We start from the raw sequence: 19,044 nt of genomic DNA, 5'->3' as shown, positions 1-19,044 counted from the left end.
CCAGTAGGGCGCTCGGCTGCTCATCTGGAGTTCCCGGATTCGAGCCGGACCGCGGCGGCTGCGTTTCCAGGACCAGTCAGCAAATCACGCAGAAGAGGTTGCCATTGCCCAGGCAGCCTCCGACGCCTCCTCCAAACACATAATAACCGACTATCAAGGGGCTTGTCGAAACGTCGAGCAAGGCTGGGCTACTCTCCTGGCTTATGCCATCTACCAAAACTGTAGCCGAGACTCGGATCCCACGCACCGATCTCTTGTTTGGGCCCCAGGTCACCAAGGCCTCCACTGAAACGAAGCAGCTGACGCCGCCGCCCGCGCGCTCTCTCTCCGGGCATTTACCACGGGACCCGACGCTGACCTGGACTCCGATTTTAATCCGGTTTATATTTTAAAAGAAATATGCGATTATTACAAATCCACGCACCTAACTCTTCCCACCCCGTGCAAAAGGGTGGGGAAGGCAAACGAGCAGATACTACTGCGCCTGCTCACTAACACGATGCTGTGCCCGGCAACTCTAAAGCATTTCAATCCTCGATTCGACGGGCGGAGCTCGCACAGTGGGAGGTGTCTGACACTTACCACATGGTGTGGGCTTACCAGCAAAGCCCATCTCTACCAGGTGAAAATTTCCTGCTGGTTTCCTGCTGGTTTTCTACTGGTTCCAGCAGTGCTGGTTTATTAGCACATTCCCAGCAGCCACTGGAACCAGCAGCCACTGGAACCAGCAGCCACTGGGACCAGCAGCCACTGGGACCAGCAGCCACTGGGACCAGCAGCTACTGGGACCAGTAGGTGATGGAACCAGTAGCTGAAACCAGTGGCTGCTGGTTCCAGCAGAGGGTTGCAGGAAGTCGGCCGTATGTTCTGGTACACTTTTCAGCAAATTTCGAGCTACGAAGTATGCAATCATGATTGCTATCCTGACTGCTCCATTCTAACAATCAACCTGCTAATCGCGTGGCTAAGCATCTTTGTGCTATGCTGACAGTGTCCATGTGGATCTTGTTCAAGCACAGTCATAGTTTTTCAGATTTTAATCTGCTTGTGCAGCTTTGATTAGTACATCCATCCAAGTAGGCTGTCTCACACTCAGAGGAAAACTGGGAGCGCGTGACTGCCACGCTTTGCGAAGAGCTGCTGCCGACAGCCGGGGACAATCAGCGGCAAGGGTGCATGCGCAAAGAACGAAGCAGGCTGCTCTTTCTGCGCATGTGCCTGGTGTCGCCCAGTCACGCCGGCTGTCGGCGGAAACGCTTCGAGAAACACGGCGGCCACACACTCCCAGTTTCCTTCCAAGTGTGAAACAGTCTGTACATTAGAACATCCATCAAGTTTTTCAAAATTTGATCTGCCTGCGCAGCTTGGACTTTAAGAGGTCCTGAATTTTTTCAGTTAGAGTTCTTGTTAATGTCTTCTCAGCTTCCTCGGTGCTGACAGACTTCTGGACGCCCCAGTACTTGAGTGTTTCTAAAGAGACAAGTCATTTTCCAGCATTAGAAAACAAATACCAGTTGTTGCAGCAACTACGACTGCCAGTTATGCAGCTGGAGCTTGGCAGTCAGCCATGAATTAGATTTATGGCATAAAGGCTTCAACACTAGACGGAAATGCACATTGCTTGTCAGCTTTATAAAAAACCACCAAACCAAGCTTTCCTGTATGTCATCTGAAGCAGTGCAGTTTCATGTGCACCAGAATACTGTAGGAACACAGCAGCCAGTGTAATGCACCCCATTCAAATTTACCTGAATGCAGAGGCTTGGGGTGTAGCGATATACAATTTTGATAATTCATATATTACTAAGTACAAGGACCTCTGTGCTCACGTAATATATATTGACAGAGGTAGTTTGGCAACATGCTATGCCAAAAACATGAATCCTGCTACTGCATTTTTGTTCATGCTGCCAGGCTGCAAAAAGATCACTTATGGCACGCAACAGTGCAGGCAACAGAAATTATTCATGCCAGCTGTACCTGAAACAACAAGTAGTTTCTCAGGCGTCAGGGGTTGCTTTGGCAGCTCCCCCAACGCTCTCTTCTTGGAACAAGCAGTCCCCGTCACACTCCTGGTTACAAGGACATCATTTCCCCATATTGCTTGTGCTGTGTCCTTAATAACCAAAGTTGGTTTTTTATTTTTAAATATTTTCTCAGCACATGCGCCACTTATTACGATGCCTTTTTTCAAATGGAACTGTGAAAAGAGGAAAATAATGGAGGAAATTTAGTTACAGCTTGGTTGAGGTCACAAGAAGAAAAAAGGCATTCAAATAAATAAAAGACTATGACAACAGCTGCCCTCAGCATTAATTTATGGCCATGAACTCAAGAAATGAAAATGCCGAGGATAATAACTGTACTGTAAGCAACAATGAAACATGAAAACCACTGCATGTTGCTTCTGGTAACTGTACAACCAAACTAAGAAACTGTTTGGCCAATGTATATTTCACGCCATTATTAGGATGTAGCACATGAATAATAATGTGCTCCTTGCTATTGCCCCACATAAAAAGGATAAATGCGCTCAGGTCACGCAGGCGTTCATGTTTGCCGAACGTGCACGAATTGAAATTGTAAACTTGAGCATGCCTAGAAAAGCCCTTGCGTTTGTAAAATAAAAATACGGTAAACATACTGCAGACAATAGGATTTTGGAGTCAGCTGCATTATTTAAGATCCATTGAGTATGTTTAACTTATTGGCATAGTATTACTCACAGAACCATCTTCCATATAACAGAATTCTCCAGTTGGAGCTACAAGAGAGAAAAATAAGAATCCTTGTCATGTCATACACAAAACAAAGTTAATAATGTTTGAGGTGATATCTGAGCCTACTGCTTACCTGGAGGTGTAAGGAAGTGCTGCTGCTGCTGCTCTTCTCCCGGACTGCTAGTGCGCTCTTCTGCTTCTGTAGCAGCAGACAAGCACGGCACTGCACAAAATTCAGAAACATTTAAAACTTGTGCTTTTGAATTGAAGACAAATGCACCGTCAATGAAAATAGAACTACTACTCACAGGGAGCGCATTTGCTGGGGGCCGTGTTGTCGATCTCCAATGGTTCTAAAGTTAAAAAAGGTATACTGATAATAACTGTACCTCCTGTTTTTAAATGCAGGGAATTACATGAAAAACCAAAGTACTTACGCCCAACCAAGTCTTCATCGGCAGCTGCCACAGGAGGTGCTGCAACAAAAATGGGTTGGGAGTAACAGTAAATGTTATGAAGAGGTGTCATCCACGTCAGTTTGCTGCTTGAAACCTCAAGCCTGTTAAATTTGGCTGTACACGCTGAAATCATCCCATAAAGTACCACGAGTGTGCAGTGCCAGTTCAAGCAGGTAAAGCGCGCCGTAGCACTGCCTGCTTCCAAAACAAATGGTCAAGTGCAGACCTGATAGTTTGCTATCTTTGAACTTTCAGACAGAAAATCACACCGAAGTGTTGCCATAAACCAGACCCAGAAACAGCTTTGTTGAGAAAAGTTATGTGGCTTGACTACTCACTTCCACAGTTCGGCCCCAACTTTGCTTTTACCTATCCCCCTCAACTTTTCAAGAAAGAACAGTCATTTCATTAGCATGGCAGTTGTATCTTCTCTAACTTACAGATGCTGCCATCTTGCTGCACTTTTGCAAAACAAATAAATGACGTGAAGCACTCTTTGCACTGCCCCAGCAAGTGCACCAGGTACAACCAAACCTCTCATAGCATTTGCTTAGCACATACTGCTGGGCCAGTTGTTTTGGCAAAAAAAAAAAGAAACTGACTTCATGAAGCGGGAGGAAAGTCTGCTGTATCATGGCATAAGTCATGTAACCCATCCATAGTTTCCAAAGTATCACATGAAGTGCCAACAGGAAACAAACCTGTGGTCATGCCTCGACTGTAGTGCGCCTTCCCTTGTTGTTCGACTGTACAGAAGAAAAAAACGAACAAGTTTACAAAAAGAACATCAGCTGTCATGTTGAAACATATTACATGAGAACAAAAAACACTTACGCTGAAAAATTTTGCTTTCAAGGCACCTTTGCAGGCTTGCAACTTGCGCTTTCAAAAATACGTTGTCGTCCTGCAGTTCCTGGGCGCGAGATTTCCAGTACTCTTTTTCCTTCTCGAGCTCGCTTTCCTGCAGCTCCTGGGCACGTCCTTTCCAGGCTTGCTTCTGCCTTTTCATGCTAACCAGTTCACTTCTGGCACACAGGTCATCACTGTCTGACGACGTGCTGTCATACCTATTTTTCCTTGGATGAAACTGCATTACGTAAAGTTTATTTTGATGTTAGTACTTCTTTTGTAACCCAAAATATAGAGAAAGACAACCACCCTTACCTGGGCTCCTACGTTCTGCAGAGACTGCGCTTTTTTGTGAAAGTCTTCAAGATTTTTTTTTTAAATCTCTTCATACAGAACTTTTTTTGCATTCCCCTTGTCGTTTTTTTGCCTCTGAAAGAATAGGAACGCGTCGGAAAACAATTTAAATGTGGCAATATCGAAAGTTGGCATGTCTCATAAAAGCAACAAAAGTTTAGTTGTACCAACCTTTTTTTCAGCCCTTTTTTTTTTCGCTTGCGACTCCTCGTCATCTGTGCTCTCTTGCACTGTAATCTTTGGGATTATTACCCGCTTTGCCCGCATTTTGTTGCAGGCGTCGTTTTCGCTCTCTTTAAGAAACGAGAATTTATGGATTGGCAACATATCAGTACATAACATTACTATAACACTACAACGTTACATACCTGCCAGCAACAAAACTTGAGCGTTGTATAGCCCGCTGTTCGTATCGTCAACCGAATCCCGCCAATAGGCGGAATATACGGCGCGGTTATCGTAATCATTGTCGTTCTTTGGTGCAAAGTCCTCAATGTCATCAACGGGAATGACGTGCAGGCGATTGTCGCGGTCACTAAGGAAACGCACAACGGCAAACATGGTGCCCGACAGTGCACAAGCAAGAAAACTTAGCCTTAAAAACGCACGACGTGCACCACAGAAACAAACACGCTACCGCACTACTCCCGAGTCCTCAAAACACAATAACAGCCCATAGTGGCCAGCGGGCCCGGCGTCACGGCTGATTGTGGTAAATTTCTGAAAAAAATAACTAATAAGTAAATAATTTTTATACAACATAATTAATAATGCGAGTCAATTATTTAGACTGAACGCATAATAATTAGTCAAGCAAGTACTTGTTTTGAAATTGATACGTCTGTTGTGGGACAATGAGTGCCCTTGGGTAGCTTGCAATCCAACTTCATCCAGTCCAATCCAAGACGAACATTGAACGGCAGTTCGAGTCACCGTGCTGGCGTTCCTGGTCGCGTATATTTTTGAGTAGTGAGTGCTTGCATCGTGAGTCCAACGTTTGATTGGAACATCACTGGATAGAGTATGGGCCGTAGGAAGGAATACCTCAACCCTGGCAGCGCCTCCTCCATCCCATATTCAACAAAAACTTATCTTCAGCGATCAGCCCGGCGCGCGCAGGAATCACGTGTACCGCAGCAGGCCACCAACGTCACTCAACCGCACAGCAGTGTCTTTCCCGGTCATGCGGAGGCTTCGATACCAACTCCACATAGTGACGCGCAGCGGGCGCAGCTGCCAGCACAGACACAACCCGTAGAGGATGCCGAGACTACGGCTGAAGGCTACTTGTACGCTGTATCAGCGGATGAAGTGTCAACTTCAAGTGGCCCTCCCATCGATCAAGATTTACCAGAAGTGCCGCAAGAAGACAGTAGCTTTTCTGCGGACGATTTGCTAGCATTAACGGTAAACTTCGTTTTGGAGTTTGGCCTTCCGTGGAAGGGAGTCGAAGCCCTTCAAAGGTTCATAATGCACGTGCTTGCTCGGCACGATATACCAGCGACAAAGTATCGCTTCAAAAAGAGTGTCGGGGCCGAAATTAAAGCCGCCCGTTTCCACTTCTACTGTGGAAACTGCATGAAGCTGCTTGTTGAGACCACTGGCGATCTTGCCGAGAGAAATGCAGTGCGAGGAACATGCTCTGTGTGCGGGCGTCGCTACAGCGGCCAGCAGATGCTGCAGGATGGACACTTTTTTTTAACACTGCCCATTGTGAAGCTGCTTTCATCTTTACTCTCTGGACATGATGTTGCTGGTGCACTTAATGAGAGACTTGAGTCCATACAGCAGAGTTTGTCTGTTGACAAGAATGGGATGGCAGACATAATTGATGGCTCCCTGTATAGAGAGCTTAGGCACAAATTGGCTTCCAAAAATGACCTTACCCTCACTATTAATACAGACGGAAGCCCGGTCTTCAAATCATCAAAATTTTCTGTGTGGCCAATTCAGATGACTGTGAACGAACTGCCAGCACACATTAGGCAGAAAAATGTGCTTGTATCTGCACTCTGGTATGGCCAGAAGCATCCGGACATGACACTGCTATTAAACACATTTGTGGAGCAAATGGACAGTTTGTCAACGAACGGCATCACATGGATGGCAGGCAACGAAACTGTGCACTCAAAGGTAATTTTTTTCTGTTAATAGAAACTGTTCGAACAGTAGAGCTACAGACCATTCTGGTTTGTATTGAAATGGAGTGTGTAGACTAACTGTAACTTGTAAGGTGTGTTGCTGGGCTAGCTGGTTTCTTCAGTCAGCATAGAATCCACTGCACTTGAAGAAAAAGATACAATGGAGAATGAATGACATGCACAACTATTAATAGTTTAGTGCAGATAATGAGGGTACAAGTTGAGCAGCTTGTTTTTCCTGCCATTTCAAGCCATCACCAGTGCACCTGAGCAATGATGTGAAGTTCTCATGCAGTGCTACTCATGACGCTATTTTGCAGCGTTTGATATTGTTGCCAGCCAATACATGTGCTCAATCATACTGCAGTTTAGAGTCACTTTATTTAGTGACTCTACTGCTGTTGATTAAAGGCAGAGTGCATATACGGGATTACAGCAAAGGTAACAAATTAGAAAACTATATAAAATGTTCACTTTGTACTTAGAGTGCCTTAATGTTGTTAGAGCACATAGAATAGTCTATATTATATAGCATTCGTTGCAAATTTGGTAATTTGTGATTTTTTTAGCACGAAAGAAAAAATGTTGCGCTTGCTTATTCAGGTATACTGCTTCAGCTGCTGTGCTGATGCACCTGCACGGGCGGCCATGCAGCACTTGACCCAGTTCAATGGCTACTACGGCTGTGGATGGTGTTTGAACCCTGGGACATCTGTGGAAGGTTAGTGAAGATGACGGAACTGAGAATGCAGTGTCTGCTTTCTGATAAGACGTGTTGAGGCAGATTTTCGGCTTTTCTTTAAGCACCTACCTTAGTATATAGTGTATTTGGCCTTGCCACTTCTCAGCTCAGAGGCAAAATTGTACCTTATTTGGAGCAGCAATATCATTTTTCAAGATCATTGCACATTGACAGTTTTTAGAAATGTATTGTAGAAGTGAATTCTCAGAAATAGTCTGTTGCGAACAAACGTGCCAAAATTTAGCACTGAATGGTGTGAAATCTTTATAAAGTTCTAAATTTGTGTGGTTTTCATTTTTCTTACTATGCCAAACAGGAACCATCAAGTACCTTGTGAATACTGTTGTGCCTGACAGGACTGCTGAAGACACCAAGACAACGATGATCGAGGTTGCTAGAACTGGACAACCAGTTCAGGGTGTAAAAGGCCTGACACCGTTAATTAATCTTCCACACTTTAATATAATCTGGGGCTTTACCCCAGATTATATGCATTGTGTGCTGCTGGGTGTGTCGCGGCAGTTAACCGAGAACTGGCTCTCTGATGTAGGGGAGCAGCACTACATTGGGGCACCGGAAACAGTGGCAGCGATAGACGAGCGTTTGTGTGCTATAAAGCCACATCGTTGTGTGCCACGTCTTCCGCGCTCAATTTTGCTGAGGAAGTACTGGAAAGCCTCAGAGTAGCAGCAGTGGCTTATGTATTTTGCATTGCCATGTTTGCAAGGCATCCTTCCACGGCAATACCTTAAACATTTTGCATTACTTGTGAAGGGTATTGCCCTTCTTCTGCAGGACATAGTGACCTTGAGTGACATAGCTGTTAGCACGGACTGCCTTGTAAAGTTTGTTGTTGATATGCAGTTCCTCTACGGAGAAAAACAGATGACATTCAACGTGCATCAGCTGTTGCACATTCCTCGGAGTGCTGTGCACCAAGGACCACTTTGGGCACACTCTTGCTTTGCGTTTGAGTCCAACATTGGGCAACTTAAGCAGCTAGTCACATCAGCAAAAGGTGCCCCGCTGCAGATTGTAGAGCGCCTCATGATGGCCAGCAACTTTAGGAGTCTGAAGGCTTTAGCTAGCCCTCGTACTCTGAAGTTCTTGACAAAAGCTGGCCTACCAAATAGTAAAGGTGCTTTACTTCTCAGCAGGCCCCGAGCTGCATCTGACCAACTGCTTCACCTTGTTCGAGACCAAGTTGGCAACATCATAAGTGGCCCTGTTGTGGAACATGACCGAGTTATTGTGTCTCCAGGTCTTGTGTTTCACAGTGAGCAATACTCAAGACCAAACAAGACGGACAGTACAGCCTTACAGACATGTTTGGGTACCTGCGTGAAAATAAAGCACATTGTCTCCTTTAAGGACATAACAGGCAATATAAGGATTTTTTTACTTTCAAACAAATTCTTGTCCCGTAGTGCATTCAGTACAGAGCACATAATGAAATCTGAGGATGCTAATTCTCAACAACTAGTGGAGCTTTCTACCAGTGTTGTCCCATGCAACTATATAGAGTTCAATGGAGAGTTATTTTTTGTAAGAATTTCTTTTAAAATGCTCTCTGGCAGTTTCTAATAGGACAGTGAGGCAACTGTTTTCTACTTGAACTGTGGGTTTTACTTTCATTTCTTCTTTCACTGTTTGTTCTGCATCAGAAATGGTTAATTCACCCCCCAAAAATTGCTTGCAATACGTTTTCTACCAACTGCTGTTGATTTGTGGGTCCTAAGCTTGCAATATGCAGGTGTTCTGTAAGATCATAGCCCAGAACATGATTTGAAGTCTATTCTAACAGCAGCCAGAAATGCATCCACTTCTAACGATATGCAGCTGGTGTTACCACAGTGGCTACTTTCACTAATATAACTTTTTATCTTGACAAAAATACTTTGCTATTGTTGTTTCGCTTGGGCTTTAATGTCCCACGACATAGCCTATAATGGACGTCATTAGTGGAGAACTCTGCATTAATTTTCACCACCTGAGGCTCTTTAACATCCATTGACAATATGCAGTACATCCGTTCTTGCGTTTAACCTCCATCGAACCTGTGTCTCGGGCTCAGCAGTTGAGTGATCTAAACACTGAGCCACTGTGCATTGGATTGAATCCTCGTCATAACAGGCCCTCATTTTGGTGGAAGAAAAATGCGGAAACGGCTGTGCATTTTTTGCATTTTCGTTCGTGGGTGTTCACTCTAGACGGTCGAAATTAACCTGGAACTGTATTCTACGATTTTTTTTCTACTTAATTCTTGTTTTGCTGTGTTCACATTATATGATGCCATACCAACAGTGTTTTGAAAATTCAATTTTATTTTCATGTATTGGTTTCAGCTGAGCACAGCTATTAATGCAGCACAAGTTGTGTGTAGGTCTCGTTACCATAAATGCCTCTCCTGTGATGTCTTGTAAATTCTGGTCATGGAATAGCACTTGCCTTTTCATACTCTGGTGCAGTATAATTTACTTGTGCGATTATTTTCAAACGCTGCCTCTTTAGGAATAATTTTCTTAACCTCAAGTTGCTAAAAGTCATCATTTTTCAATCTTCTAGCCGCTCACAAACCTACTGTATATAGCCAACAGCCAGATGTTCCAAGGGTCACTAGTAAGACACTGTTGCCACTCTTTAGAGTTGCTACTTTAGGACCAAGTGTTTGTCTCTTTGTGCCTTGTTTCTGCATGCTCAGTTCTTTTGTTATGATAGTTATATACATCAATGGGCTTTTTGTATTTGTCATTGTATAGACATGTATAGATTGTATAATGTATCAATTACATCAGTGCTTTTTGTATTTGTCATTGTATAGACATGTATAGATTGTATAGTGTATCGATACTTTTTAGAGGAAATTAGCAATGACATTTTCAGTGTGCATAAAATTTCTGCAGTCAATTTTTGAGTGCCTCTCGAATCAACAATAAATTCCGTGAATGTGACTTGCGTGCAATGTTTGACATTTCACATTATTTACACTCAGCTTCAGTTTGGCCTCTGGAGGCAATACTTTTTTATGCATGGATGTGTGCAGTATAGGCATTTCCAAACTTTGTTCTTGAGTATTTCACTATGCCACATCCTTTCCTGAAGGGACCAGCATACAGAGTTCTAAAGCAGTAGGCTCTTAGCTACAAACAGCAGATCCAAATTCCAAGAGTGAATAGTTGGACGAGTTAATTTATTGCTTATATAAATAAAAAAAACAGAAAATAAGACGAGGACATAAGACGTGCACTTCCAAAGTGTGCTGAAATTCCTTCTTGTGCCATCATCCTTGCGCTGTTTTTTTTTCCCATGAAAAATTCAAACCAGTTTATTTCCTGCTGTAGTCAACAGCCAGTTCAAAACCAGTGCGCCATCAAATTGGACCATTAGAGTCCGAACATAAAACCAGCACGTTACCTGCTGGTTCCAGCAGCATCCGATGAGGAAACCAGTGAGCACCCTGCTGGAACCAGCACAGCCAGCAGGTTACCTGCTGGTTCCAGCAGCATCCCATGAGGAAACCAGTGAGTACCCTGCTGGAACCAGCACAGCCAGCACGTTGCCTGCTGGGACCAGCAGAAAACCAGTAAGCACCCTGCTGGGACCAGCAGAAAACCAGCAAGCACCTTGCTGGAACCATCAAAACCAGCAGGAAACCAGCAAGTTACCTGCTGGTTCCATCAGAAACCAGCAGAAAATTTTCACCTATCCCATACCCCACCCGAGAGGACTGGTAGGCGACCCTGTCCGGCTGCTGCACCCTCGAGGCCTAACTGGCCTTAGCGCAGCGCGCTCGGGCTGCGGCAACCACCAGTGCGGTGCCTGACTAGGCATCCCACCTAGTAGTTGTAAGGGCGTGACCCTTCAGGTCACGACCCCCAACACCTATCTTTATGATTAATAAATATTTTCACCACCACCTGCGTTTTTATGGAGGCAAACGCTAGGCGCCCGTGTGCTGTGCGATGTCAGTGCACGTTAAAGATCCCTAGGTGGTGGAAATTATTCCGGCGCCCTCCACTACGGCGCCTCTCTCTTCCTTTCTTTCACTCCCTCCTTTACCCTTCCCTTACGGGGCGGTTCAGGTGTCCAACGATATATGAGACAGATATTGCGCCATTTCCTTTCCCCCCAAAACCAATTATTAATATTATTATTATCATCGAAACGCGGCCGCCGTGATAGGGTTAGAACCCGGGTACTCCGGATCAGTAGCCTAGCGCCCTAACCACTGAGCCACCCCGGCGAGTAAAAGAAAGAAAGAAAAGAGCAAGGAAAGAAAGAAATAAGGAAGGAAGGAAACACGGACGGAACAGAGATAGAAAGTTAAAAAGAAAGGAAGGAAATGAGACAGAAAGACAGAGAAAGAAAGAAGGGAATAAAAAAGGAAGAAATACGAAGGAATTAGGGAAAGAAAGGAACAATCAAATAAAGGGAGATTGGGCGTCCATGGAGACCTTTGTCGAGCACTGATGTCGCACAATCCACGGACGCCTTTCGCGTTTTGCCTTCATTGAACTGCAGAGTCGACAGGCGAATTTTTGAATCACTCAAACTAGTTAGGGTGCTAACCGGACTCAAAGCTTAACCCTTGGCGCTGGCCCCATAAGGCAATAAACCGGACTCGACCAATTGAGCCCTAACCATATAAGCAGCCGCCGTTTGCAGTTAAAGCAAGCTTACTTGAAACGAAGAAAAACTAGCAGCAGTGTTTCTGACGAGTCCTAGTGAAATACTGTTTGCTCACAGCAAACGTATCACAAAGTTTTTCCGTTTATTCCTTTGAATCAGCCGCAGGAAACGTTTTGTACTTTTGTAAACCTGTATATCATAGGCTTTGACACAAGAACCAAGGTTCAATTTTTCTGGACAGGCATATTCATTCGAATGCACTGCGGCAAGAGAATTTTCTATAAGAATAAGAGGGTGCGTAGCAGAAGGTGTCAGTGCTCTCCTAGTTCATGCATTGCAGCTGGTACTGGGGCAGGTCATAGCCCCAGCCAACACAACAGGAGTTGCAGGCTATGTGTACCCAGACCTTAAGCCACCACTGCATAAACAAATACTTTGCGCATGATTTTAAGACTCAAAATTTTTCGAAGAATGAGCCTTCACCAATCGTACTCAGTTTCAAGGCAACTCACTCATATATGTGCAACCTTAAAGGTGTTTTGTACGGGATCGAACCCGCGCCTTTCGGGTAAGCAGCTGAGCGCGACTGGCACCGAGCCACCGCGGCGGCCGTAGTGAAAGTAAGTGAAGCCCACAAACACGTAATGTTACTGGCACATCTTATTAATCCGCAGAATTTTTCACAGGGTCATCTTAGTTATACCACCAGGGTTTACGATCAAGGCCGAGTTCTTCCTTCGCCAGTGTTTCTCATACCGATCGCAAACACACTAGAGATATTCATGCGCACTTACTACCGACGTGGACATTGCTCCTTTATTTTGCAGAAAAAGATCGGTGTTTCAGCACAGTGGGAGTGTCTTGGGCATTAGCAACACTGTGCCTGGCACCCTGTTTTCGTAAGAAGTCCCACGGGCTGTCGTGGTGAAGGGAAGGTAGCCAATGTCGACGTGCTCGCACATATTCAGTGTCTATAGTAGAGAATATGCGCCGTCCATTTAGTCCTCATCTTTTGCGCCTTGTATAACTCGCTGTAGCATCTGTAGAGACCAGGAGCCCCGCCTCAGAGGGCCTCCAGTGGTTCCAAGCAAGGTGGCAATGCAGCTCTGCAAGGACCGAAGGAAACCGAGTAAGAAGAGGATACGTGCACAAAAAGCAACATGTACTGAGTAAGCACCCTACTTTGTTTCTGCGTTCGAATATTCTACAAAGCGCTTTGTACCATTTTGAACAATAAGACCTTCGGACGTGTTTGCTTGCATGCTATGTCAGTTAGGATCAAGAAAGTAAAATCAACATCGCCGCCACGATTAGGACCCTGGTACAATATGACTATTCCGCTGCGTGTTGTTTATTGTAGCGTGAGCTACACTGCCCGAGGTTGACCAGTTTCGCGTGGCTCCTGGAGAGCCGTGCTGCGCATGCGCCAGGGGCAGTGACGTCATACAGCCCACAGCTGGCGCGCCGGAGCCGCCGCCGCAGCGCGCGCCTCGCCGGTCTGCGCATTCCAGAGGAGTGAAGTCACAGCCGCCGCAGACGCACTGGCGCCGACACGTGGCCAGCAGCCCCAGCTGCGCGCCTCCGTTGCGCAGTAGCCAAGTCTGACGCTGCGCCGGAGCCGTTTGATAGCCTCTCATTTTGTGCGCATGGGCCAAGGTATCAGTGGGGGCATACATACAGCGGCGCGTTTGCCAATGTGGTATAGCCATGGAGAAGGAGAGCGAAATTGCTGCTCATCGGCACGACATAGCTCCCGCTACGTATATCCTGGCATAGCCGAGCTAAGCCAACGCTAATTTTTCTTTTTTACAATTTTTCGTAACTCGCCTAAGAGACTATGCATTCGGTATTTTTGCGCGTCAAGGTACAGCGAGTCATTTCTTGTTCATTCACAAGCCGTTCTCGTCAATTTCTTACAGCAGTCTCTTGTTCCACTGCACGCCAGCCATCTTTGTTCCGTTCACAAACCACTACACTACGAACCAAACGTAGCATTCATCATGACCGGACATTTTGCATAATCTTCGTAAGTCATTCTAATTTTCTCACCGAGTACTTTTCTAACAACACAGCGGCATTATTTTGTTTATTTTTATTTACAAGATACTGCGCAGGAATGGTTTACTGATATATACATCATAAAAAGAAAAAAATACAGCTATAAAAAGACACGCCATTGCATGTGCTAAGCCGAAGGAATCTGCGGTGCACCAGACTACAGTGATGAGAAACTGAAATCAAGCCGTTCCTCGAGAAACCCACTGTAATGATTATCCCATGGGGCAGGAATTATCCAGAGTCTGTATGCTCGATTCCGGGGTATCCAACAGGCAAACTAATCTTATAAGCGCTTGTGTTTGCAAAATTCATCCCATATTTTTTTTGCCTTTTAAAATACGAAATCATTAAGGTCCCATTACAAGAAAAGCCAGCGACGTGTGTGTGTTACTAGTACAGAAAAGCCACACGATGGCAAGAATATAGGGTGACGTACGTCATCAAACAGCCGTATGACGCACACAGGAAGCCAACCACCGCCACTTAATGCTTAATACAATCGAATACTCTCCTCTTGCCGACCTCAATATGGCGCCAGTTTTCTCGACTACATCAGCGCACAAAATTGTGATGCAACACTTCGTCATATTGCTTATATGTGGCAGTAAAGTTGAAGACGAGCTTGCGACAGGGATTCGAACCGATAAAATATGCACCTTCGATTGTTTTGCTTTCGCAGACTCTCTATCTCTTTCCTTAAGGCGCAGTTGAGGTGTCCAGAATTGTGACGCAACCGTTCGTCGTACAGCGCAGCGGGTGATGTCATATGCATGCGTGTGTGGGGGTGGTGTGTTTGGAAGTGGATGAGAATGCACTCAGGGACCGTCTTTGACTAAAACCAAGAATGTGACCTTTTGCACTTACGGCACCGCTGCGAGGAGGTGGCGCCAGTCAGATCGCGCAGTTCAGGTCAGACAAGGCGGGCGACGTAGGGTGCCAACGCTGCCTACGTTGCACATCCAAAGCGCCGAAGGCTGCCTGCGAAGACAACAGGTGCGCACTCTCAAGTGCATATCGCATTAAGCGATGCAGAAACCCGCTGCTTCCGCTCCTGCTCAATTCCCTGCGTTTTAGTTGAAAATACAGCACAATATTATTAAACGCGAGTAATTTCAATTCTTGCAAGTTTTCCGGTCGGTGTTCTTATTCATCGCATTCAAGCCGCCGGAGTGTCAGTTGAAGACAAAGCAACAGAGTCGCTCGTTGTTAGGTGTGCTGGCCTGTTTAGAAACGGCTGAGCCGATTACACATACAATTATTCTACCTTAAACGTAATTAATTACAGTGCTCAATTAGAGGCCCAGCAAAGTAGCTGAACAATGACAGGAAGGTAATGGATTATTATTACGTATATTTCTCCCAGCTTTTACTGCTATGACACAAATTTACTCAGACTACAATGAATTATCGCGGCCTGCTTGATGTTTTGTTTCATGCTATTAATTTTCAAGAGGCATTGTTTTCAAAGTCATGCCGCTAAATTAATATCAGTAGCTACACTAAACAATGTCTTAATGTATCTGCTGGTGGTAAGGGTGGTACTGTAACTTATGAGCACTTTCCGCACCAGCTCATTGTTGCGAAACACTTCGTTGCTAGTGTCCAAGTCATCTAGTGTTGCTAGTGTCCAAGGCGTCAATGTTGCCCCGCGCTTTGTGTGGAAGGCGCCAAGTTGGGTGCAGTGGGAGGAAAGTAGCGCCTTCACCTGACAGACGGTGGGAGGGGTACCTACACAGCGGCAACATGATATTTCCCGGGACGAGAAATATACCCTAGAATAATGGGTCGAACCGTTTTCGCGGTCCGGACAAGAATGTCAGCTGTCGCTCGTTGACGAAAGAAATATACCCGCTAGCCCCAGCGTTTACGTTCAGGTGGAGGTTCTCATAGCCGTATCGTTATCACATCTTTCCTTTGGAAAACAAGCAAATAATTACCAGGAATCAGTTGCTGGAAAATGTAAGTGTATTAGCCACAATGTTACCATTTTCAAGAGCAATCAATTAGCTGCTACATCACAGGAAAATGTAATTGATGCCAAGTGGGGCTGCACGTCCGAAATTTAGCGCCACTTGGCATCGCCCGCCTTCTTTATTCGGAAATAGCTCATACGGGTGTGACGGCATGCTGGCTATAGGTAACAAGCCACACAACATGACCAAGAATGAAACCAAATGGACCGTTTACTTTTGAGGAAGAGTGTGGCTATTGCGTTCTTAGTACCTCGTAAGAAGAGCGTCCTTCGTTCGAGCAACCATGTTCAACATTCTAGGACAAAAGTTTCGAATACTGAAAAATTGTAAGTTATTTTTATGGAAATATTGAAGGTAAAGGTCCATTCTTCCGATGCGCAGTCAAATCTTCCACCACTCGCATGGAGCACTTAAGACTGCCAAAGAAAACCAATGGTGACTGCTTTTGAATATAGCAACGATAATAGCAAAATTTAAAGCCTACCGATGGGACATCTGCTGATATATTGATTGTTGTAGTTGTATCTTACAATATATATAAAAAATGTGGTGGTAAACACTTAACCGTTCAAAACTGCTTTTGTCCAAAATTATTGGGTACGGGTGAAGAGAAGAAACCTCAGAGCAAAAAGAAGCAAACCAAGCCTAAGGTCAGTTGCGCCCGGAGTGTGCTCCAGCAGAATTCCGCAGAGATGAGTGTAAAGAAGGGTTTTTAATTGGAACAGTGGTCAGTGCATGACAATTAATGGACTTACAGAATGAAGGCGCGTCACGTTTCCTTTGTGCTGTCAATGCTAAGAATAAAATGATTGCTTCGGCGCATGTAAGCTGTGTAGCATTGGGGGTCTGAGATGAAGTAGCCACAGAGTGGTAGATTAAATGACAGCAGGACAATGCAGCAAGCTATGGACAAGATAATGACAGGTGTGATGCTAGGGCACAGTGAGTGAGGGAACAAACGCTGGTTAATGACATCCTACGCGAGTTTCTACGATTTGCCTGGGAACCACTGACCGATGCTGGAACATATTATGTCACTAATGCTAAAGAATTCTTCAGTAACTGACACTGCCATTGATCTTTTAGTTGTAGAGAGAGTTTCTGATCATGAAAACAATTACTTGTGCACAAATTCGTTCTCCAAGATTATGGCTGCAATTTTTTGAGCGTTCTAAAAGCTTTAAATCAAGCAAGGCGCATTTGAAGAACGAATTGCATGGTGCTGGGCTAGAAGTGGATCAATGTTCATATTGCCACTGACAAAACGTAGCCGGACGCGGGAAGTACAGCTGTTTACAGGGGCAAGGCTTGCCAAACGGCAATGCTCATTGAAGACAAAAGAAGACGTTCGGCCCCGCGCTGGGAGACAGGTTCGGCTACCAGATGGTACCGGCAGAATGTCAGCAGTGTGGCAATATTCCACTGCGGCATAGTAGTAAGTGTTTTTTTAAATAATAATAAAAAAGAAGGATAAGGTTTTTGCTAGCCCAGGCACCTGCCATCGATACTGAAGCACCTGAGCTGGGGCAGCGCAAATAATGGATAGCAGGCATAATGGAGAAATGAAATGAAAGAGGTGAGGGGACAGGAAGAGAGGATAGGGGGATCAAGCTGTATGAAAAGTTTCCAAACCCGCGGCGGGTTAACGAGCTGTACGCGCTGTCGTGTAAAAGAGCGCTAGAGCTTCCACAGGTTAACCGCCGTTGGACACCTCTCTGACCATGCATTCGGCATTTTGTTCTACCTTCTAGAGGCCCTTCCCACGTATTTTGATCGCTTCACAGCCATATGGCAAAAACAATGCGCTGTAAAAAACACCTCGCGGGAAAAATACAAGGCTTGGGAGCGCAGGTACGACGCGCCAGTATAAATGGAGCAGCTGCTTACCTTGATGTTGTCAGTTATGGACTCGTCCGGAGGAACGTTGTCGCCGATGGATACTCGGAGATCCTTGTAGCCTTCATCCGAGGTGTCGATGTCGACTGACGCCGCAGTGCTTAGCAAAAGCAGTAGAGCAGGTGCAAAGCCGGGCAGCGTGCCCATCTTGATGTCTCCTGCGTGGGGCTGTGAAGCATAAAGCAATCGAAGATCTAAAGGCAAAACCACTGCAGCGTATCCGTTCGCACTGGGTAGCAATGTTCCAAAAATGGAGAAAGGATAGCTGCAATAATGATTTTGCTCTGCACAGAGGCGCAAAGTGACGTTATTTTGTGCTCATGTTCTTCCAGTATGCCCCAAGAAAAAAAAGCTCCAGCATAAGAACCCAATTTTGGACTCATTTTTCAGTTCTACGAGGCAGATATGCAGACGTACATAGTGTCCGGACACAACTCCACAAGATGTACACCGTTGGTGGCCTTTCCGTGTGCACCGTTCATTTAATTAAATTAGTTTCTCTCTGCCTCAGTAGGTTTTACTCCTTTAGGCAGCTTAGCCTTTTATAGGATACAGTCTCTAGGCACAGCACCCTCACAGTGTGACCTCCCAACGTTGCCTGGTTTTAACCGGCACTGCGATGGCAGGCAGGATTCCAGCCCCCTTTTAAAACCAGAAAACTGAGAAGTGAAGATTGAAGTAGACTCCCTAAAACGAATGCAAGATTTGTTGTAGGATTAAGCCTTCCGTTCACAATACCTTTTTCTGCCCAAGCTTATCATAATACCAATTTCAGCTCGCCAAACATACGAGTTTGTAGAACAATGAAAGCGTAATGATGGCGCCTTAAAATGCTATTACATGCGTTTTTTTTTATTTATACCCCTGCAAACATGAACATCGGGCGCCCTCACAACGCTGTCGGTTCTGCGTCTCACCTTTGACACCTCCTCTGGTGCCGGCAGTGACTCCCAGAGGAGGAAGTCGCACCCTGGTGACAAATGCACCGTGCCGGCTGCAATCTTGTGCTGCATTAAAATAAAGATAAAACATGTAACCTGCCTGCAGCAGAATCCTGCTTCAGACTGCGAAGATAACACACCCTCAAGGAAATCTGATAGCTTGCCCCTGGCGAAAATCACATGTACCGCATAGGGCCTGAAGGTGCTCTAAAGCTGATTTCGAGTCTCTCTTTTTCTCGTGGGAACTCATCATACACACTGCGGCCATTAGCAGAAACTTTTA

The 19,044-nt window shown here is 45.3% G+C and overlaps 3 protein-coding genes across 4 annotated transcripts; 1 reads left to right on the top strand and 2 right to left on the bottom strand.

Moving 5' to 3' along the window:
- Positions 1-779: 779 nt before the first annotated feature.
- On the bottom strand, positions 780-5,054 carry LOC144101990 (BEN domain-containing protein 5-like). Of its 2 annotated transcripts, XM_077635233.1 has the most exons (11): positions 4,750-5,054; positions 4,553-4,674; positions 4,343-4,456; positions 4,013-4,265; positions 3,880-3,924; positions 3,158-3,196; positions 3,029-3,073; positions 2,854-2,943; positions 2,727-2,764; positions 1,981-2,200; positions 782-1,470 (listed from the first exon to the last, which is right to left on the bottom strand). In XM_077635233.1, the coding sequence occupies exons 4-11, from the start codon at positions 4,185-4,187 to the stop codon at positions 1,340-1,342; spliced, it is 783 nt and encodes a 260-aa protein (XP_077491359.1). In that variant the 5' UTR covers positions 4,188-4,265; positions 4,343-4,456; positions 4,553-4,674; positions 4,750-5,054; the 3' UTR covers positions 782-1,339. The 2 variants fall into 2 exon arrangements, with proteins under 2 accessions (XP_077491358.1, XP_077491359.1); XM_077635232.1 differs by having other exon boundaries at positions 780-1,470; positions 3,029-3,196.
- Positions 5,055-5,168: 114 nt separating this feature from the next.
- Positions 5,169-10,321, top strand: LOC144101989 (uncharacterized). The gene is made up of 3 exons (XM_077635231.1): positions 5,169-6,514; positions 7,126-7,243; positions 7,581-10,321. The coding sequence occupies exons 1-3, from the start codon at positions 5,405-5,407 to the stop codon at positions 7,949-7,951; spliced, it is 1,599 nt and encodes a 532-aa protein (XP_077491357.1). The 5' UTR covers positions 5,169-5,404; the 3' UTR covers positions 7,952-10,321.
- Positions 10,322-12,759: 2,438 nt separating this feature from the next.
- On the bottom strand, positions 12,760-19,044 carry LOC144100524 (uncharacterized). The gene is made up of 4 exons (XM_077633454.1): positions 18,738-19,044; positions 17,812-17,988; positions 14,816-14,929; positions 12,760-12,999 (listed from the first exon to the last, which is right to left on the bottom strand). Exons 1-3 carry the CDS (start codon positions 18,831-18,833, stop codon positions 14,843-14,845), a joined length of 360 nt encoding a protein of 119 aa, XP_077489580.1. The 5' UTR covers positions 18,834-19,044; the 3' UTR covers positions 12,760-12,999; positions 14,816-14,842.

This window comes from Amblyomma americanum, chromosome 8 (assembly GCF_052857255.1).
Source record: "Amblyomma americanum isolate KBUSLIRL-KWMA chromosome 8, ASM5285725v1, whole genome shotgun sequence".
Classification (NCBI taxonomy): Eukaryota; Metazoa; Arthropoda; class Arachnida; order Ixodida; family Ixodidae; genus Amblyomma; species Amblyomma americanum.
Note: the sequence above shows the minus strand (reverse complement) of the source record. Positions and strands in the feature narration are given on the sequence as shown.